General features: G+C 39.4%; 1 protein-coding gene across 3 annotated transcripts in view; it reads left to right on the top strand.

The window, feature by feature from the left end:
• The window catches only part of CERT1 (ceramide transporter 1), an 81630-nt gene extending 62735 nt beyond the window's left edge, over window positions 1-18895 (top strand). For 2 of the 3 annotated variants that reach the window (XM_042804630.1, XM_033009074.2), the window contains 11 exons: window positions 246-338; window positions 1694-1780; window positions 2742-2834; window positions 3379-3456; window positions 7347-7442; window positions 8077-8209; window positions 8334-8404; window positions 9717-9845; window positions 10636-10765; window positions 12104-12240; window positions 15950-18895. In XM_042804630.1, coding sequence (XP_042660564.1) covers window positions 246-338; window positions 1694-1780; window positions 2742-2834; window positions 3379-3456; window positions 7347-7442; window positions 8077-8209; window positions 8334-8404; window positions 9717-9845; window positions 10636-10765; window positions 12104-12231 — 1038 coding nt within the window. In that variant the 3' untranslated portion in view covers window positions 12232-12240; window positions 15950-18895. The remainder of the gene's footprint in view (window positions 1-245; window positions 339-1693; window positions 1781-2741; window positions 2835-3378; window positions 3457-7346; window positions 7443-8076; window positions 8210-8333; window positions 8405-9716; window positions 9846-10635; window positions 10766-12103; window positions 12241-15949) is intronic. The other variant, XM_033009073.2, reaches the window with a different exon arrangement.
• Window positions 18896-23101: the final 4206 nt, after the last annotated feature.

Consider the following 23101-nt stretch of genomic DNA (forward strand, 5'->3'; position numbering starts at 1 on the left):
GCTTATCTAGCTTCTTCCACAGAACTTAAGGAAGATATCCTCAAGGTAGGTAGCTCAGCAGGATCTGTATTATATATGCATGTATATGAGCACATATAATGTACGCATGGAAATAAATTCAGAAAATCAGCAGCTTTGCAGTTGTTACTTGGAAAAAAGCTATACTGGTCATTCAGTTTATTGACATGTTGACTATTACCAGTCAATTCATTCTCACTGCATCACATGATTGTGTAAATTTACAGGAGATAGAGAAAAGGAGAAGAATTGAAGAAGCATACAAAAATGCTGTGACAGAATTGAAGAAAAAGTCCCACTTTGGAGGACCAGACTATGAGGTACAAATTCTGCTTTGAAATTTTTAAAAGCACTATGATTTTTAAAGATCTGTATGTTTCTCAAAGCAAGGAAAGGGGTGTATGAATCAAGGTGTTTGGTTTGTACAAACGTGTTCATGCCACTTCTTTCAGTTTCCAAGGTGGAAAAAATAAACTCTATGAAGAATCTTAGTTCTTAATTTTTTGAGAATGGAAGTCTGTGTTCACCTCAGGCTTCGATGTTCTGCTTTTGTATAAAGTATTTTGCTTACAGATATTTGTGTTGATTTTTGATTATTTTTCTTGTACGTTTGATACTGCTTATATGAAATAGTTTTGTACTTTGCTTTTTAATAGTTTTTTAACTTGTCACTGCCACTTGAAATTGTGTTGACAAGTTCAGTGATTTTAGGTTCCTTTAATCTGTTAAATTACATATTTCAGCAGTTTCCTCCTCAGTTGAGGTATGTAGTCAAATTCTAAGGTGCTTAAACCACTTTCTGAATAATAATTTAAGCTAATGCACCTATAATGCATTCAGAATGATTTTTAAGAACTTGACCCTTTCATGCACATTAATCAAACATGTTTCTTCTTACCAATCACAGACTGAGAAATAGTATTAATATGTTGAGATACTTAAAAGATACTTGAGTTTAGGTTTGCTGTTGTGACTGAGGCATACACTGTCAAAGAAAAAGATGTATAGGAAGTTGGACTTTGTCTACCTGGTTGTGAACCTAGCTTCTTCTCCTAAGTATCGCTGTGGTAAAATAGTTTTTTGAAATTTGCTAGACCAGCTTGTTTCACAATACAGTAAAAGCAATAAACCTAATTTTCTGAAATTACCATTGAGTTTTTAATAGTTGACTCAACTCTGCCTGCTGTTTAGTGTTAAAATGTTCTTTCCAAAAATTTTCAATAGGTATCCCCAGAATTTTGTCTTCTATTGTTGCTTTGAGCCCTAAGGCATTGGAATACTTGGAAGGAGTCTGTCTACACAATTATGCTAATATGTGTACTTTACTGACATACTGTAATGATTTTAAAGAGAAGATACATGTTAATTAAAACCTAAACCTGATGTCAAAGCATACTGACACTGTTACTCAGTTTCCTGTTTTGTGGGGTTTTTTTTGTTCTTCCTTATACAACTATCCCTAAATTGTAGTTAAAGGGAGTAACTTCCTTTAACAGGTAGAGTTTTTGAAGGAATTGTAGTCTAAGAATATTGGTGAAAATATTTGAGGTCTGTAGAAGAAAATTGCTTTCATCAGTTATATGCCTAATATATAAATACGTATGTCTAATATTAAACTGAAGTGGAACTCTCATGTCTCCAAAATCTTGAACTAGTTTTGTTTCTTGTGCTCTAGGAGGGTCCAAATAGTCTGATTAATGAAGAAGAATTCTTTGATGCTGTTGAAGCTGCTCTTGATAGACAGGATAAAATGGAAGAACAGGTATTGATACTTGAAAAATGTCTTAATGATGTGCACTTCAAGGGAGACTTTTGTGATTTAAGCTCCGTCTTGGGGTGCATCTCCTGAAGCTCTAGATATTTTATTCTGACATAAGGGGAATTTACTTTGTATTTTTATGATTAAGTACTGTTGCGTAACAGTAATATTGAGAGTCACTTCAGAGATTACGTAGAAGAGGATAGTGTGTTAAGCTGATTGAATGTCTCTAGTTTGATTCCTAAATAAGTATCCTGTATAAAACTTATCTTTCTATGTAACCAATGCTCTGTGCAAATAAGAATATCAAGCACTGCAGCTATTTCTCAAAACCTAATTATTGTTTTAAAGTTTCTTTTGACTCTAGCAATATGTGAAGTAGGAAAGACATCGTTCTGTTGGTGTTTTATTTAAAAATTCCGTAGGCTCTGACTACTTCTTTAACTCATTTCTTGAATACACTTCAGTGGCAAGGCTCAGAAAGGGATAAGATTGATCTGAGGAGTTATATAGAGTATCAGAATGTGTAGCAGTATGTAAAATGAGAGTGTATAACAAAGCAGTGCATCCTTTGTCTTGAAAACGTTTAGGCTTATGAATATAGTGAATACAATGACTTGGTTAAGAATTAAAAAACTTTCTAGTGGATGTATGCTACTCAACAGTATTTACCGATGTTGGGGTCTCTTAGTGGAGTAAAAAAGTTTTGAGTAATTGTTGTACTACTACATGGATCCTTAATGCTGCCAATCTGTTTTCTTTAACTCAGCATTACTCCTTGAAGTATAGATGAATTCAGTCTTCAGGCCCATTCACTTACTGAGCGTTCCAGCAGGATGACAGCTTCATGTCTGTCACGGACAGCATGAGTTGTAGCCACTATATAGATTGAGGATGACTCACACTGTTTGATAGTCCACCCAGTAAGAGCTGACTACTAATAATTAAACCATTTTTGTTGCAGTCCCAAAGTGAAAAGGTTAGATTACACTGGCCAACATCCTTACCCTCTGGAGATACATATTCTGCTGTGGGGACCCATCGGTTTGTTCAAAAGGTAAGATATTCCTCATGACCTTCTCTGAATAATGGGCTGACCTATGATATTTCTACATAATATTTTGTATGGGTAGGTGAGATTTTTTTTTAGGTGTTTCTAGTAACTTCCAATGGTATGCTCCTTTTCAAGTGAAGTAGTTGGAATTTGAGATACTGATTTGAGTATCTATTTAGAATGTTCTTGATTTGTATCAAGCTTGTCAGGTAGTAAAGGAAAAATCCCAAGTTGCTAACCTCAGTGTTTTTAAGATTGCTTCAAAATTCATTGAATTGATTTTATAAAAACAAATGAACAGAATTGCTTTTATTGGGATCAGTTGACCTTTTTTTTAGTGTTACTGGAAGCACTATGCTCCTCTCAGGGCTAGACTGGGAGCATAATACATAATAGGTGCATGAAACCAGAATTCGCTGCTGTGCTTGCTGCTTATGGTGCTTTTGTTTTCCTTTTCTTCATTATCTTGTGCTTGCAAGTTGGTACTGAATGCTCTGTTGTGCCTTTGTTCTGATTACTTGGTTTTTTCTTTGTCTGTCTCTGGTAGCCCTATAGTCGCTCTTCCTCCATGTCTTCCATTGATCTAGTCAGTGCCTCTGATGATGTTCACAGATTCAGCGCCCAGGTACTGTATTAATGTGTAGAGTTGGGGGTTGCATATCTTTGCTTTATTTCATCCTCTTCTCTAGAACCTGGGTTTTCTGTTACATAAATCACTGCTTGCTTTAAACTAGTACATTGAGACAAACAAAGGAGTTCTCTATTCCTTACTAAATGGTTGTCTTTTTACATCCAGCTTGCATGCGTATCACTTGTGCAGAGGCCCAAATCTTGTGAAAGTGTTGGATTTATTTCAGTAGCTTTAATAACAATGCCTCCAATTTGAAAATGTTGCATTTCTGATCATAGTAAAAGCAGAATAACACCTGATTTGTGTGGCCTGGGGATAGTTTTTGCTTCAAACTGAGTAGTTTTTCTTGCTTTTAAATCAAAGGTTTGATTTTTGTCTTTAACATTTGTTTGTAATGACATTAAGCTACTAAATGTTAAGGTTCACTATTGCCATTTTTTACCTCTACAACTGGTTTTATTACTGAAAGGTCATAAAGTATGTTGACAAACAAGATTGTCGGTATGAGAATTTTTACTGAAGAGTTTCAGTATATTCACTTATCCTTCAGAAAATAAGTCTGACGTGCTGAATAGTCAATGTGACATATTCCAGTAATGTACAATTCTAGGTGCTTGCTCTGAAGATCATAGTTTAGAGTAGAATTAGATGGGTGAATTCATGTTTTTGCTCTTCAGTCTCAAAAAAGGTTGTACAGATATGGCATTCATGCCATTAGTTTTCCTCTGCTGCAGTGCATATATGATTGTGAATATGGAGCTTCCTTCTGGGACCTGTTATTTTGGAGCATTTTTTAAAATTTTTAACTAATACTAAAACCTACCTGCTTTTTCAAATAGAAGGAATGGATTTTTCTTTTAACAGAGCCTGGAATTGTACTACCTACAGACCTTACTGCCAGCTTTATGAGCAGGACCCTGATGCTTAAAGACTTGCTTATTAGACTGAAATCCCAACACTTGCCTTGACCTTTTGCAGTCAGTTAATTTCTGAAATCTGAACTTTCCACAAAGGAAAAAGTATGGAGGTCATATTTGCACAACACTGATAGGCTCATCTACTCATACTCCAGTAGTCAAGTTAATTTTTCAGGTTTGTTTTTGTTTTGGAGGAGGGGGGAAAGCAAGTTTGATTCCAAAGATAGGAACTGGTTGTCTGTCAGGCTATAGGTACATGGGCAGTTCAATACAGGGGAAACTCATAGTTGTTAAAATACGTGGGTCTCCTCATTTTCACCTGATTTACGCCTGTGATGACATTTCTGCATTCATATGATAATGTTGCATATCAGAGCACTAGTGTGGCTGAAAAACTAAACATTTAAAAACAAATCTGAGGTGAACCAGCTCCTTATCAAAAATAGTGCAAATTGAGGTTAAGAATCAGGATAAAATGGACTTCAGTCAAGTTCTTGCTCTTTTTAGCTGCTGCATGGATTATACTGCATAGAAGTTACTACTGAGTGCCTTCAAATGCAGTTTCAAGTTGATGGGCTCACTGCAGAAAAGATGATCTTCTTAACTTACAGGAAACTACTCTTGCCCCTGTCACACACACACCCCCAAATATTTTCCCTGGAACAAATTTTTGCCAGATCAGCAAATCAGTCCACCTGCTCTGGAGCTTCATTGCTACTGAACAAGCAGGTAAAAGGCAACTGAGAGCATGAAGAGAAAAGCACCACACCTTCTTTTGGTGGCAGTCTGCTCTGTATGTTATTATTATGAAATTAACCTCTGTCCTCAGGCTGAGGATTTGGCTTTTGAAAAGGCAAGCTAGTATCTTGATTCTGAATAAATGTGGCTTGTTTCTAGACTTCATTCATACAAATGGAATTTTGGTATCAGTAAAAGGTCAAGTAGAAACTTGCACTCTTGTTTTTAAGATTGAGAAGAAAACATTTATTCTGATGGGACCCAGGTTTTCAGTGTGCCTCTAGAAAGGTGTTGATTTGTCTTTGCCAGTTGGGTGGGAGATTGTAGACATAAAACGCTGTAGAAGTTTGCAGATCACTTTCATTAAAGGACTAACAGATTTTAAAATAGATTGAGCTGTTCTGAAGGCCTTTAAAGGAAGAACTTCCCAGTACTTCCCAATTAATGTTCAGGCCAAGGCTGCATGGCTTACAGGTTACAAGTATTTTTTACATACCATTCTTGTAGTTCTGCCAGGAGCGCAGAGGTAATAGTGTGGCCTCTCCAGTGCGAAAGCAGCAGTGAATCTTGACTGTGCCTCTGAAGCAGGTGCAGGTTGACAGACGGTGACCATTGTGTAGATCACATACAGTCTGGACAGGCAGTATGCACAAGACAGTTGTAGGTACTGCAATTCCTCGGTGAAGCAGAAGAAATAAACTGTTTAGATTGCACTCCTGTGAGTGCCTCCTTCCCTTCTTTCCTTGCTCTTCCCCTCATCCCTCTGCATTTAGCATAAAGCAGAAGGTAGCAAAAGACAAACATATAAAAGCTAGCTTTGTCCTTTAAGAGCTAGGAAAGAAGAAACATAGGAACCTGAAGGCATTAAAGGTATATGTTGGGAGCATGGCAAGGATTCCTTTCTGAAAGAAGTGTGACCTAGAGCTAGTAAATTGTATATTTGAATAGCCCACATTTTTATCTGGTTTGGACTGTACTGTCATTGTGGAAAAAAAATAAATAGAAGAATCTTTTATAGGAAAGCTTCTAGTAACATCTTTCAATTCTGTATCATATCAGAAAAAGATCATTAATTACTCTTAAATTTTGATTTTTACTTGTTGCATTACTTGCTGAAATATGTTATTTTATATGCACCTTTAAGTTGCACAAAACCACTTACAGGTTCAGGTTATTAATTTTGTGATTGGGCACTACCTACACTATTTTTTGTGTCAGTCAACTGACTAACCTTTGCTTGTAAGTCCTTTTCCTTTTGGGAAAAAAAAAAAAAAAAAAAAGTATTTCTAGTAATTCAGGGAAATAGTGTCAATCACATGGACTTATTTGCTATGACAAGTTTTACTAGTCACCTGCCTTTGGGGTAGAAAAAGGTTATTTATAGTGTTTCCAGTACTTGTAAGCATTACACAGAAATGGATACCTTACATTTTTGCTTCTGTTTTTATTTGGGGGAGAGTGGGATTTGGAAAGGTGTGGAGAACCGAAGAAGCAAAAGAAGATTGTAGATTTAAAATAAAAATCAATTTCCTGACCCAGCACACATTTTATGCACATTATGTGGAATAAAAAAATGAGATATTGACATAGTTTGATAAAATTGCATCAAATATTTGGCCTTAAAGAAAAGCACACAGCTGGCTAGCTAAATTTTTAAATGAGTTTTTTATAATAGTAGAGTCTCTGTATCATAACTTTTTTGAATGTAAGCATTTCTGGTTTTTTTTTTTTTTTTCCTAGCTGACAACTGTGCAAATATGTCAATGAAACAAATAGGCATATTTTGCTCATGATTGTTTCCTTCACTGCTCTTCCAATATGACTTCTGATATGCATTCACTTTCTTAGAGCTTGTCTGTCTTCCTCTCCATTCCTTGTTCCGCTTTTTAAATGCTCTTCAGTGAGTATATTGCAGTGCACTGTAATTCTCTGTAGAGATACATGAAGTAAGTTCCTATATACTGAAATAAAACTTAGGTAGAAATAGTGGTTTTAGAGGTGCAAAGGAGGGATAGGAAGTATCCATAAAGCATGAAGTTGGAAGCTGAATCAAGATTTTGGCTTTTGTTTCAGAAGGTCAGAAGTATCTGCTTGTTCTTTACCTGCAAGAGAAAGCTCTCTTGTCCATTCAGCCTCTTCACAGGATTGACTTGTGGCTTCCAATACTGTACAGTCTGCCCAAGAAAATGGAAGGAATGAGTTAAAAATGTGTGGTTTTTTCCTTTAAAGGTGGAAGAGATGGTACAAAACCATATGACATATTCCTTGCAAGATGTAGGAGGAGATGCCAATTGGCAGCTAGTGGTAGAAGAAGGAGAAATGAAGGTAAACATTTGGAGTTTTGTTTAATTGATATAAGATTGATACGCTGTGAAGACAGATACTTTCAGTCTGGTGGACTTGGCAGTATTAGGATTACAGTTGAACTTGATGATCTTAAGGGCCTCTTCCAACCTAAAGGATTCTGTGATTCTCTGGGAATACTATCACTCAGCAAGTTATGCTGTTAAAAATTCTAAGAATAGCATTGTTTAAGTTAAGACTGGAGCCCACAAGAGCTGTGGCTTCTAATGTATCTATTCATACAAAGTCCTGTGTAACTCTTGCAATAGCATTGTCTTTGGAGTTTCTTTTCTCATTCTCTTCTCCTTAAAACTTGATATCAACATGATGTGTAAATTCTGTGTACAAAAATGTTAGAGTAGCAAGTTAACTGTGGTGGCTGCTGTACTGTGTTTATATGGATTCTTATACATAGTGACAAATAGTTTAATTTTTTGGAATAGAGATTCTTAAGATACTGGTATTTTAATGTGAATTGCCATGTAAGAGTGTCTGCATTGGTAGTTACCAGAGAACACTGACATGGCAAGTAATTCATGTGTAATTTTAAACTATTAAAATGTGAATGGTTTTCACAATTTCTGTTCTACATTTCTTTCTTTGAATATGGCTATAGGTATACAGAAGAGAGGTGGAAGAGAATGGAATAGTTTTAGATCCTTTGAAAGCAACCCATGCCGTTAAAGGGGTAACAGGGCATGAAGTTTGCCACTACTTCTGGAACGTTGATGTTCGTAATGACTGGGAAAGTAAGGAATTGGTTCTGAAGCTTTGCATGTTTATCAGCAAGGTTATTTTTTATAACACTGATATAGTATCTGTGCTCGTGTACTGATGGATTTTTTTTTTTTTCACCCTCCTCTCCTCTTTTAGCAACAATTGAAAATTTCCATGTTGTGGAAAATTTAGCTGATAATGCAATCATCATTTACCAGACGCATAAGGTAATAACACTTAAGCCACATGTATACCTTACTGAGACAGTCTGGGGTATATGTGTTCTAATATTATTCTGTATACTTCAATGGCTTAACAATGTAAAATACTGTTTAAAACATTTCAGAACAAGTCCTTTATTAAACAGCAACTTTTTAAATTTTTCAGATTTGTCACGACAGTGTAATTAGTTGTGCACATTTCTGATAGAGCTTGTAATAACAATTGAGGACTGTTTTTAATCTCTAAATATATCACTGCCAGCAAGGCAAGAGGCAACTAAAGCAAGCAGAGACAGTAAATCAACACTGACTACATGGAAGAAACCTCTACCGCTGTATCATATGTTCTGTTGCCATAATGCATGCTATTGTTCACTACAATTAGTTGACACATGTATTTGGATTATGAGGTGATACAATTGCTGGTGCAACGTTTGTTCTTGTAACTTCATTGTTTCCCCCCCTGCCCCAACCAGTTCTGGTGTAAATTTACTAAAATGTTCGTTTGAATTATCACCCAACAACTGTAACTTGAAGTTTCAAAAAAATGGGAAAGAGGTATATAGATGAATCTTTAATCTTGCATGATTCCAAGTATTAGTATCCTCAAATACTAAACCAAATATTTTTCTTTGACAATTCTGCCAGTAATGCAGTTACCTTAAAACTTCTCTAACAAAGGACTTGTGATATTGAGTAAGACAGTTGTGTAAACTGTATTGTGTTTTGGTAAAAGCTAGACTTTTTTCCCCTATTGAGCATCAGGAAAATGTATTTGGTGTATTTCCTTATTTTATCAGACATGTTGCTTCTGAAACTTTCTCTTAAATAATATCAGTTCACTATATCTGTCTTCCTGAAGTAGTAGCTTTTTGAAATAATACTTGTTTTTCTCTCACTTTCTCTCTTTGGAGATGTAAGTAACTGTAGATGCATCTGTTTATACTTAACCACTAGTCCAGTTTGTAGCTTACAAGTATTAAATAAAGTATAAACCTGAGGTTGAGGGAACAGAAGGAGAACTGTCTCTTCCTGTTTGTCTACTGAAAAAGTAATTTCGGCTTGGCTTTCTGCACTGCAAAGGCCTTAAACTTTTGCCTTAAATTTTAAAAAATTAAACTTGGCCATGTAACCTGATATGCGTCTGTACAAACAGCTATGTTCTGAGTTTTGAAAATGAAATTACTGCCTTGAAGAAACTTTTACTTAAATAACATGACTGACCTTGTTTGCCTTACTTGTTTTTTCACTTATCTGAGGATAGTAAGTGCTTATTTTGCAAAACTGGAAAAGCTTACATTCAGGTGTTTCTCTGCAGAGGGTGTGGCCAGCTTCTCAAAGGGATGTGCTCTATTTGTCTGCCATCAGAAAGATACCAGCGTTCAGTGAAAATGATCCTGAAACGTGGATTGTGTGCAATTTCTCTGTGGAACATGACAGTGCTCCTGTAAGAATTATTTTAATGCTATCAAGTTCTATTTTTAAGATAAAGTTTTTCTATTACATGGTAATGCATATGCAATACTAGTGCGAGGGAGGTGTGGGGTTATGCAAAATTACAGTTTATTTAAAGCAGGTGATACAATGACCTGATAAAGGCATTCTCAGGTAAAAGCTTTCTTGCCTTACCTCAACAGTCGGCAGATCTGAGGTTGCAGTGGAATGGAAGCAAAGTTTCTGGAGATGTGAAAACATTTTAAAGAACTAAGGTCATTTTGTATGGAATCAAATCAATAACTCTTCAGTATTGTCAGATATAGAAGTAGGGTTGTATAATAGTAGATATGGAATCTGTTAAACCTCCATCTTACAGTCACTGCCTTGGTTCTCCCAGATAGTAGCAATGATTGTTTTCGTTGGATTATTTCTGTGCTGATTGCTATACCATAGCCTGCCTACAGGGGAAAAGTTACTAACTGATATTTGTAAATGCTGATACATTATTTTTCAAATGTTTGTCTACCCATTTGTCACAATAATTGAAGTAATTGACTTGTAATATGTATTAAGCAAGCAGAAACCTGACATTCGGGCATTTTAGATTAACCCTTTCCCTATTCACCATGTACCTTTCATTTCACTCATGTTCATGTTACATCCATGCAGTGCTAGAATGCAAACTCTCAGAAGCGCAGCTTCTGAAGTGTCTTAGACTTCATAGTAAATTAAAATGTTAGCAGTCAAGTATGCTGAAACAAATTTAGTTTGAGGCTTACAAATGTTTCCATTTTTTTTAGCTGAACAATCGCTGCGTCCGTGCCAAAATAAATATTGCTATGATTTGTCAGACATTAGTAAGCCCACCAGAGGGGAACAAGGAAATCAGCAGGGACAACATCCTATGCAAGATTACATATGTAGCTAATGGTAAGTCTAGAATTTTTCAATATGGGATTCATGAGGTATGTTAATTCTGGGGAGCTGAATACTGGCAAAAAAAGCTTGATGCAGTTTTCTGTTAAATGTATCTATAGCATCATACTTGTGGTCTTCATGTTCAAGAAGACTTTAATGTGCTATGTGAATCAGCGAGTGGGAATCATTGTGTGGCATTCTAGGAAAAATAAAGGGAAGTGTTGTGTAGCTCAGTGCTAAGTACAGAACCTTGGGGTGGAGGAGGCTGGGCAGAAGAAATGTCTGCAACTGGGATGACTTGGCATAGCTCTTAGTTTCAGTAATAGTATGTTTTTTTCATGTATTACTGTATTTTTTTTTCCCTGATTCATCATGCTATGCTGAAAAGCTGCTGATAGTAAAGATGTAGTTCTTACTCTCAGTGTTAAGAAGGAGCAAGTACATTCTCTATGAGGATGTTTGCAAGTTGTATAATCTAGTCTACTTTCTTTTTTAACTGACAGATTTCTTGGTGTTGACTGAAAAGTTATCAAAGCCAAACTGTCTTGTTACTGTGCCCAGTATTTAGCAGTGTATTGTGGTATTGGAGCTACATACTTATTAGTTCCTCTCCTGCAGCTACAAAACAGTTTAAGAGTAGCTCACCTGCTTATTACTTTTAACCAACTATTACATGGCTTACTAAAGAGTCAAAGTCTGAAAATGGTTCACTAAATCTTTGCTATATAGGAGTGATGTAATTTGTATTAAATCCTGTACAAATAATATATGCTGTTAAACTCTGCAGTAAGCTGCTTTATTTCCTTTTTAGAACTTTTCCAATTACTTAAATTTTCATTGGTAAATTCTGAACTATGATTCTATGGGAAATGGCAGCTTTTTCAACAAAATATTTGCCTTATGAATTGAAGTGTATTTTAGAATCAGTTCAGATTTTGTTTAAAGTGCTTTAAAAATAATTTAAGACATTGGCTATGTAGCAACTCTGGAGACAAATGCAGCAGTTATTAAAAAGCTAAGACTGAGTTCCATTTTCTTTGAAATAAGAAGCAACTTGAGTCTCTTTCTGTTGTTTTCTGGAAGTCATTAGAGAATAATATCATCCATTTGGGCATTCCCTGGAGACTCACAACACATCACATTTAATGTCATTTTAAGTAGTGGCATCATAGAACTGGACCGAGCTTAAGAGTAGGAAGTGTTACAATAGGAGCTGTAAGGACATAAAAAAAATGTGCTGATCATTATTCTTTCCTCTTACTTCAGAAAGAGTTGCAGAAATAATAAACTTGTATTTTCTTTTATAGTCTTTAGTGGATTTTCTGTATTTAAATGTCTGTCGTCTTCTAGTGAACCCAGGAGGATGGGCACCAGCATCAGTGTTACGGGCAGTGGCAAAACGAGAATATCCAAAATTCTTGAAGCGTTTTACATCATATGTGCAAGAGAAAACAGCAGGAAAGCCTATTTTATTCTAGTATTAACAGGTATACATTATTTTTTTTCATTCTCGATTCACTGTTGTATATTTAAGGCCAAACAGAAGTATGCGATCTAGGAATGTCTTAGGATGATTAGCATGAATTCAGTGCTTACATTAAATATATGTATGCAATATACTTTTTAAAATCATAGAATGATTTGGATCATAAGGGACCGTAAGGATCACTGTCGTGGTTTGAGCCTGGTCGGCAGCCAAACACCACACAGCCACTCACTCCCCCTTCTCTTCCGGCAATGAGAAGGGACACAGAGCCAGGCTTGGGGTTCGAGATAGGACTGGGATGGAGAAAAATTCCCCTTTATGATCACAAGCAAGAGGCAGACTCGTTAGGGGAAGAAAAAAAGAACATACATTTATTACAGACACTAACAACATGTAACAGAGTAGGACAGTGAGAAGCATTGCCACATCCTGAGAACACCTTCCCCACACCACTCCCTTCTTCCCGGGCTCAGCTCTGCTCCCGATATCTCTACCTCCTCCCCCAGTGGCGCAGGGGCAGGGAATGGGGGGTGCAGTCAGTGCTGCCATTTCCTCCATCTTCAGTGGGGGGAGCTTCTGGAACTTCTTCCCCCTACTCCAGTGTGGTCCCCCTCTCACAGGAGACAGTCCTTCACAAACTTTTTCTGACGTGAGTCTCTCCCATGGGCCTCCCACTTGGCCTTCCTGAACTTCATGAGGTTCACCTTGGCCCACCTCTCCAGCCTGTCCAGGTCCATCTGGATGGCATCCCTGCCCTCCAGCGTGTCGACCGCACCACACGGCTCAGTGTCATCCACCAACTTGCTGAGGGTGCACTCGATCCCACTGTCCATGTCGCCAACAAGACGTTAAACCGCGCCAGTCCCGACAGCAACCCCTGAGGAACGCCACTCGTCACTGCTCTCCACTCGGACATCGAGCCATAGACCACGACTCTTTAAGTGTGACCATCCAGCCAATTCCTTATCCACTGAGTGGCCCATCCGTCAAATCCATGTCTCTGCAATTTAGGACGAGGATGTTGTGTGCAGGACAGCATCAAATACTTTGCACGAGTCCAGGTAGCTGACAACAGTTGCTCTTTCCTTATCCACCAACGCTGTAACCTCGTTGTGGAAAGTCACCAATTTGTCAGGCACGATTTATCCTTAGGAAAGCCGTGTTGGCTGCCGACAGTCACCACCTGATTTTCTGTGTGCCCTAGCACAGTTTCCAGGAGGATCTGCTCCACAGTCTTGCTGGAGACAGGGGTGAGACTGACTGGCCTGTAGTTCTGCGGGTCTTCCTTTTTTCCCCTTTTTAAAAGTGGGGGTTATGTTCCCCCTTTTCCAGTCAGTGGGAACTTCATCAGACTGCCAGAGCTTCTCAGATATGGTTAGTGGCTTAGCCACTTCATCCACCAGTTCCCTCAGGACCCACGGATGCATCTCGTCACGTCCCATGGACTCGTGCACCTTTGGGTTCCTTACATGGTCTTGAACCTGATCTTCTCCTACGGTGAGCACTTCTTCACTCTCCTGGTCCCCGCCTCTGCCTTCTGCGTCTTGGGCGGTCTGGCTGGAGCCCTTGCTGGTGATGACTGAGGTGAAAAAGTCATTGAGTACCTCAGCCTTCTCCATATCCAGGGTAACCAGGTCTCCCATTTCCTTCCAGAGAGAGCCCATATATTTCCCTAGTCTTCCTTTCACCACCGATGTACCTGTAGAAGCCATTTTTTCTCACCCTTGATGTCCCTGGCCAGATTTAATTCTACCGGGGCTTTGGCCTTCCTAACCTCATCCCTGGCTGATCAGGCAATTTCTCTGTGTTCCTCACAGGCCACCTGTCCTTACTTCCACCCCCTCTAGGCTTCCTTTTTGTGTTTGAGCTTCTCCAGGAGCTCCTTGTTTATCCATGCAGGCTTCCTGGTGTTCTTACCCGAGTTGTTCTTTGTGGGGATGCACCGCTTCTGAGCATGGACGAGGTGATCCTTGAGTATTGACCAGCTTTCCCGGGCCCCTCTTCCCTCCTGGGCTTTATCCCACGTTACTCTGCCAAGCAGATCCCTGAAAAGGCCAAGGTCTGCTCTCCTGAAGGCCAGGGCAGCAAGCTCGCTGTGCGCCCTCCTCGCTGCCGTGAGGAACTCCACCATTTCATGGTCACAGCAGCCAAGGCTGTTCCTGACCTTCACATTCCCCACTAGCCCCTCCTTGTCAGTGAGAGCAAGGTCCGGCACAGCACCTCTCCCCGTCGGCTCCTCTACCACTTGGAGAGGGAAGTTATCATCAGTGCATTCCACGAACCTCCTGGGTTGCTTAGGCCGGGCTGTGCTGTCCCTCCAACAGAATATCGGGATGGCTGAAGTCCCCCACGAGGACCAGGGCTTGTGAACGTGAGGCTGCTCCTGTCTATACAGTGCCTCATCCACTCGTTCTTCCTGGTCAGGTGGCCTGGAGCAGCCCCCACTAAAGTGTCTCCTGCCCCTGGCTCCCCTTTAATCCTGACCCGTGAGCTCTCGGTCAGCTCCTCGCCCATCCCCAGACAGAGCTCCGTGCACTCCAGCTGGTCACACTGACATGGAGGGTGGCACCCCCATCTCATCTCCCCTGCCTGTCCTTCCTGAAGAGCCTGTACCCTTCCATTCCAGCACTCCAGTCAGCGGAGCCATCCCACCTTGTCTCCCTCATGCCAATAACATCAGAGCCGTGCAGGTGCTGTATATATTTGTGTATTGAGCAGCTCTGATTTTTCATGCTGATAAGTCATAAAGTATTAATTTTTGTAGACTTTCACTAGTTCATCTTGCAGGTTTTGCACAGGTGTCTAATTTATGTAGAAGTATAAAAGGATTAAGTACTGTGTCTTCTCAGCTATCACAGGCATTTTACACTTGTTCTGAAAAGAATGTGCACTGAAGTTTCTCTAGAGCCTTATGGGGTTTTGATATCTTAAATTCTACTTGTAATGACTTATTTGATTAGTATGACGGTCAAAGTCATCTTTTATATTGACAGAATAGTTTTGATCTGGGATTTTTATTAATGGAATTTTCCTGACAGACCAGTGTGAATTACTGGAATATTTAAAAACTGTGACATACTCTTAACGTTTCTGATGACCCTAAGAAAGAACAGGGATTTACAGATGACTTTTGAACTCAGTGAATGTATTTTAAAGGTATAGGTCATTGGGATAATCTAAAATGATTTTAACATTTAAATAATGATATGATATTAGAAGGGGATTTCTTTATCCCATTTGGGGCTGTGTGAATCTGTCAGACATAAGCAGTAGTGCTAAGTAAGGCTTCACTTAAGTTTTGTTAGTGTAGACTCTTGCTATATACCTTATTATGTATAGCTGTAGTCTCAAATCATTGAATTTCATTCAGTAGTTGTAGTATTACAGCATGATCTGAAAATAAGCTTTTGTCACTTTTTCTATGCATGACATAGGCTACCTCTGTTTTTGGGTTCTACTTATTATGTCAGACTCCCAATAGCCTTACATCGTGTGATCCTTCTGCAACAGGTAGACCTGCAATGAATCACACTTTTAATTGTATATTAGAGAACTAGTGTAGGTGAACCATTAAAAACATGGCTGTCATGAGCCAACAGTCCAAACATAATTATAGCAGTGTTGATACTATTTAAGTTGTTTAACAGTTCTGTTTTCCTATTAGTGTTCAAACTTTTCAGTGCTGTATTTTTGTCTTTGCTTACCTGCAGTGATCAGAACAAGACTGGGTGAGCATTCCACGTTGGAGAAATGACCATGCATAGACCACTCCATGCTGGAACGAAGGATCTACAGTCTTTTTACAGCCCAAGTTCTAGGCTTTGTATACTGAAGTGAATATCCTGGCTGAGTATTTAAAACTAGCGCTCCTGCTAACTTTTCTTGTTGAATCAGTGTGTAATTATAAATACATGTATTGATAACATGTATATGGCTCTATTTTTATTTGCTTGCTTTAGAAGAGAAAGAACACATAGAATTTTGAATCATGAACGTGGGTCACTGCTTTAATTTTAAACAACTTGCAGAATTTCACTGTCAACCTTACTAAGATACTCACACAGTCTTTGTGCATGTCTAAAGCACAGAAGGCAAATTCACATATAGCATACCATATGTGCCTTACATGCACAAAAATCTGTGTGGTATTTTGGGGGGGAGGGAGGGACTTCAGTAAAGCCTAGGCGACTTATTGGCAGATTTTGTTTTGCTTTGTATAATCATACATCATTGCTGCTGGTTTCTATAATGAATCATCTTGTTACATAAAATGTCAGTTAATAACTGAGGGCTGTCAATATCCTTCTGACTTTGCCTTTTCTATTGTCTTACTCTTATGATGATCTTTGGTCCTGAAGGAGTAAGAGTGTGAAAAGCTTTATTTTTTTCCAGATATCTTTATATTTCTATTGTATTTTTTAGTTATGTAATATGTGCTACAGAATTTTTTGTGTTAAACATGATCCAGAAATATCTAAGAAGATTGTGTATGAGAGGGCAAGAAACTGCCTGAAAGCTAGAAGCCATCTGTCCATGCTATGTGGACTGCTTTCTTGCATGATACCCAGAGCTTTCCTGAAGCTGTGAGAAGGTACACTATAATATTTATTGAAGTAATTTGGACTACATAAGATCAACATTCCCAGTCTAGAATGAGGATGAGTACTTTATTTTCAGATCCTGCATGTGTGTTCCTCATCTCAGTAAAGCCATGCTGTGAGATTCATGTAGAAAATTATTTGTCTCTTGATCAAAAACCCATCAGAGCTATAAAGATGCATAGTTCTTATTGGAAATTTCTCTTTAGTTGCTGTGAGAATTTCAATGTCAGATACTTGCCTGCCTTTGATTTTGGGGATGTTCATTAGGAGTGCACTGTGGCAGACTGGTATCGACTTTGATGTCTTTTATTCATGTCCTATAATCAGAAACTCTTCAGAGACTGCTCAGTATTTTGCTGACCTGTGTATCTCAAGAAAAAAGTTTGTTATATTTTTTGCAAAAGAAAGCTGAAAGTCTTATTTGATATAGAATTTGATATAGAATGGTAGGTGCCTGAAAATAAATATAATATAGTAACCTAATGAAGACTTGGTAAATGATTAAATGTAATCTGCACAGTGTTGAGAAACTTTCTGTTCATCTTCTCTGTAGAGATGGAATCGTACATAACATATGATACATGCATGCGGATTTCATGCTTCATAACTCTTCCCTTTTTATTTGCCTTTCTCTAATGGTGTGCATGGAATATGCCTTATTACAGAATTATTCTGTTCATTTGAATATGTAGAAAAGTGCCTATATGGTAATGCTAGTAAGGCAAATAAGATTAAAATTTGTATGGTTTACTGTATCACCGGTGAGCATTTTATATAGCAATGTTAAAAAAAAATTAATCTTATACCTCAGATGTACTTCATCTTTTTACAATCAACCAAGCAATGGTCCATTCCACCATAGCCACTGATGGGAACGTTAAAAAAAAAAAACAGTCCAAAATATAAAGAGTTTAACTCGCTTATTTGCCGTTTCTGGTAATTGTTGGAACACAGATGAGTTTGTTAATTTAATTGGATAGCTTTATTTTACAAAGGTATGGAAAGTTTACAAAGCAGTATATAAACTTATATCATTAGTTGCATTTGCACTAAATGTGATGTACTTTTGCAATTTATTCTGTAAATAAAATTACACTACAGATACTATTTGTAAAGAATATGTTTTACTTTTAGATAAAGGCACTGGTACTTCACTACAGCTAGCCCTGTCCAACCAGAGTTGTAAGAGGCTTCTTAAAGAATATGGAAGGAGTTGCAAGATTGAGAAATTGGTATTAATTGACCTCTTCAAAAACAAAAATAAGGAAGTTCTCTGTAGGCCTCTCAGATTGTCTGTGTGCACGTAGCTGTTAGATCACTTCTGGAAGGAATCTCGCTCTTACGGTTTTATACAATTTGCCCTGTCTCTTGAGCCCATCCCTCTCGTTAGTCACTGCCTCGTGTCTGGGCTCTCTGTGTTCACGTCTTCCTGTTAATGGATCAGTAGTATTTATGCACCTGTGGTGGTCTTCACAGAAGCAACTCCTGACTTTAGAATGGAAGTTTTTATAAGCTGAACTATTTTGAAGGGCTGAGAATGCAGCAATCTTTATCAAATGACATTCTCTGAATATCTGTGTCCATTTGGAGAATTTAGACATTGCCAAACTAGATCTGAAAGAAGAGATAAAACTTGTATTAGGAATGGGGATGAGATGGTCACTGTTATCCTGTCTGAGAGCCTGAACATCTTATTTTGATAAATATATTTGTGAAAAATGTGATGCACTTTGGAAAAAAAAAAAAAATACCTTTTACTTAATTGGGCTGAGCTGGCTTATCTGAAGTTTTGCAGATCCTCTTATATCAGATTGTCCACCTGTATTTTTGCCAAGTTGTACAGATTATGCTGTATTTGAATTGCCACTGTTCATCTACAGACTTAAAACATGAATCATATTTTTGAATACCTTGAGTATGTAGAGTGTAACTGTTCTATAATAGCTTTATGATCATAAGTTTTAAAAATTAGAAGAAGTTGGCTCTTCCATGTTACAATCACAAATTTAAAACCAGTATTTAAAAGTGAAAAGTATTAAAAATTATGAAGAAAAAGCCTGTTTTGTAGTTATTTTTAACTTCTGATGCTTTGGAGAAACTTACTTAAAACATCTTACCTTTTAACCAACTTCTAGGTCATGAATAAAGTTATATAATAATATGTATGGAAAACATTTAGCAAGAAAACAGTTGGCTTGTATTACTGAGGTTACAGAGATGAAAACTTGAATGCTGCATTATGGTATATATTGAAAAGCTTATTTTGTGCTAGCATATCAGGCGTGTTAAAGATGTTCCTGTACAACAGTCTTAATGTAGAGCACGTCCGAAGTATTTCAGCTCTTGTCTTGATTTGTACAGAATTAATAACATCATGGAAGTTTCGATGGGAAGAATAGAGATCCAGGACTGAGGGGTGCCAGAGGATGAACTTCTGGCTTTTTCTAAAGTATGAAGAATTTTTAAGAGCTGAGATGAGATTCTGTAGAGCAAGCTTTCTTAATAGCAGAAATAGCTGGTGCATAATGGCTTAATAACAATCCTACCTTTATTTGTTGTGCAGGGATTTCTACCTTTTATATAGTAATCAATACAGTTGTAGAAAACTTAAAAGTATGCAGGACTGGAGGAACAGTTCGAAATAGTAGAAACTACTACTTGCACAAAAAGAAATCTTACATTAAGCTCAGCTGCATCAGGCCTCTGGCAATATACTGCAACAAATACAGAGTCCTCGGGCAAGCCCTGCCCTTGAACAATACAGCTATTTTAGCTGGTAAAAAGAAATCCCCCAAAATAAAATAAAAATAGTACAGTAACATTCTTGGTCCCATAAGTTATGCTTGTAACTTAGAAAATATGTATTTTCCAGTAGGGAAAGGTTGAGTAGCCATCTGTATAACTCGAATATAATTTGACCCTAGATAGAATCCTAGATAGAATGAGTGATAATTAGTTACGGTTTTGCCATGTGATTTACCGGTGTGTATTGCTAATAATATTGCTATTATCTTTAGTCTTCAGCTATGATAGCTGTTTCATAGGAGCGTATCTCATTAGATAAAAGGAACACTTTGAGCATCAGGAGCCTGAAAGTGTCTGTTTTTCTTTAGCTGTTGTTGATGTAGTAACCTTTTTTTCTTTGCACACCTGCCTCTCCTATGCATAGACTATAGCAAGAATAAGGAAGGGTGGTAATGTGTGGTGGTGTGATTTTTCAGGTTTTGTTGTGGTCTAAAGCCAGCTGGCAGCCAAGCACCACACAGCTGCTCACTCACCCTCCCCTACCTGGGGACTGGGGGAGAATTGGAGGGATAGACTCATAGGTTGACATAAAAACAGTTTAATAATTGAAATAAAATAGACTAATAATAACAATAGTAATAATAATAGAAAATACAAATGAGTAATGCATGATGTGCATGCTTACCACCCACTGACTGATGCCCAGCCCCTTCCCAGCTAGCCATCCCAGAGAAGTGAAAATCCCAAAATCGCAGTCCCAGAAGCAAGAATGCTTCCTGGTCAACCCTCCTCTATATACTGAGCATGACATTGCATGATATGGAGTATGCCACTGCCCAGTTTGGGTCCAGTGCTCTGGCCGTGCTCGCTCCCAGCTTCCTCTGTACCTGCACACTAGCAGGACATGGGGAATTTAAAAGTCCCTGATTTCTTAGCAACAAGTGAAACACCATCAGTGCATTATCAATATTATACCAAATCCCGTACTGAATCCAAAACACAGCACTATTCTAGCTACCGAAACCAGGACAGTATACACTCCTTATTCAATACCCTTTATGATATGCTCAGTTCCGTGTTTTCTATAAACTATAATTAATCTCTATCCCTTTTCCTGTTTCTTAATGTAAATAAACACAGTAGCCCTTTTGTCTATGGGCCCGCCCTCCAAAAAGTATAGTGAGTTCATTTGGTCCATAACTTTGTATTCCATCTGTCATGACAGTCTTTCAAGGCAGGGGGTGATGATGGGGAGGTGGCGGGGTGGGTGACCCTGCACGCAGCAGGAGGATGGTGTGTAGTCTCTCCTGTATGCTCCATGTGGAGCTCGATGTATCTGGCGCAGTCCGTGCTCATGGTCTGCAGGCTGAAGATGTTGGTCTCAAAGTTGCTGGGCACCAATTGCTGAAATTGGTCCTGACTTTACCAAAGCTCCTTTTTCATTAACCTAGGTAACAATTAGTATGATGCCATTATTATAATATATATCAACCATAGCAATAATGATATGCCATGACAGGGTTATTTAGCAATTCACATCATACAACTCCATTCATCGGCTATTTTCACGCAAAATCACATCCTCTTGAAGCGTACATGGGACATCCCCATCCTCCTGTATTGCATACCAGGTGCACCCTGGTCCTTGGCCAAAAGTAATCCCACGCATGGGTTTACCTTTACCTGAGGCAGGAATAACCCAGACTGCCTCTCCCAGCATATTTTTAATGTGCGCTACAGGAAGGTTATCCCCATCCACAGCACGTAGAAGGTTTGACTGGGCAGGGCCAGCCTGGTTGGCAGATTCCCTAGTGTTGACTTAACCAGGTGGCTTTTGCTAAATGTGTGTCCCAGCGTTTGAAAGTTCCACCACCCGTTGCTCTCAGTGTAGCTTAGCAACCCTTTGAACTGCTCAATTTTCCCAGAGGTTGGTGCAGAACAGGGGATGTGATATACCCACTCAATGCCATGGTCTTTGGCCCAGGTGTCAGTAAGAGTATTTCAGAAGTGAGTCCCAGGCTCAATTCTTTCTGAGGTGCCATGCTGTCACAAGATTTCCTTTTCAAGGCCCAGAATACTCTTCTGGGTGGTGACATGGGCCATGGGATATGCTTCCAACCATCTGGTGGTTGCTTCCACCATTTTGAGTATGTAGCGTTTGCTGTGCCAGGTTTGTGGGAGTGTAACATAATCGATCTGCCAGGCTTCCCCATATTTATATTTTAACCATCATCCTTGATATCAAGAGGGTTTTAATCATTTGGCTTGCTTGGTAGCAGCGCGTGTTTCACATTCATGGATAACCTGTGCAATAGTGTGCATGGTTAAGTCCACCCCTCGATCACAAGCCCATCTAGATGTTGCATCCCTTCCTTGCTGGCCTCCATTGTCATGGGCCCAGCGAGCCATCAATTTCTCACCCTTCTGTCGCCAGTGCAGATCCACGTGAGCCACTTTAATCTTAGCAGCTTGATGCACCCGTTGGTTGTTTCGATGTTCTTCGGTGGCCTGACTGCTGGGTATGTGAGCATCTATGGAACGTACTTTAACCACCAGGTTCTCTACCCGAGCAGCAATGTCTTGCCATAATTCAGCAGCCCAGATGAGATGGCCTCTGCGCTGCCAGCTGCTCTGTCTCCGCTGCTGTGACCACCCCCACAGGGCACCTGCCACTGTCCCTGCCTGGGTGCAGAGACAGAGCACTGGCCACCTTTCTCGCTCAGCACTGCCTAGGGCCAGCTGGGTGGCTTTTGCCTCTGCAAACTGACTCGGTCCACCTTCAGCAGCTTCTGTGACCCGTCGTGCGGGGCTCCACACAGTGGCCTTCCACCTGCGATGTTTCCCTGCAACGTGGCAGGACCCATCAGCAAACAGGACATAACCTAGACTGGAATTGCTTCTCAGTATCTGGTAGTTTATTACGTGGTGGGTCCTCTTCCTCACGCGTCAGCTCCTCCTCTGGTGACATTCCGAAATCTTTGCCTTCTGGCCAATCTGTGATCACTTCCAGTGGCGACGGGGGCTTCTTGTGTGAGCCCGTTGGGTGATCAGTGCGACCCACTGACTGCACGTGGCATCGATTGCACAGAGTGTGGGGGGACCCTCCCTCTGAACACCCAGCCCAGCACCGGCAAGCGGGTGGCAGGAGGAGCTGTGCTTCTGTACCAGCCACTTCTGAAGCGGCTCAAACCCCTTCCTACGCTGCCAGGATCTCCTTTTCAGCTGGGGTATATCGGGCCCTGGATCCTCGATATCCGCGAACCCAAAGCCCCAGGGGTCGGCCTCAGGTCTCCCCTGGTGCTCCCTGCCAGAGACGCCAGGCAGGGCCTTTCTCTCCCCAGCTGCGGTGTAGAGCACATTTCTGACACCTTGTGCTGCCTGGACCAGCCCAAGGGCTACTGCATGAACCACCTCCTGTTTCATTTGTTCAAAGGCTTGTTGTTGCTCAGGGCCCCATGTAAAATCATTCTTTTTTTTTTGGATCATTCGGTAGGGAGTGCTTGTGACCGGACTGTA

This window comes from Tyto alba, unplaced genomic scaffold, assembly GCF_018691265.1.
Source record: "Tyto alba isolate M040663 unplaced genomic scaffold, T.alba_DEE_v4.0 Super-Scaffold_42, whole genome shotgun sequence".
Taxonomy (NCBI): Eukaryota; Metazoa; Chordata; class Aves; order Strigiformes; family Tytonidae; genus Tyto; species Tyto alba.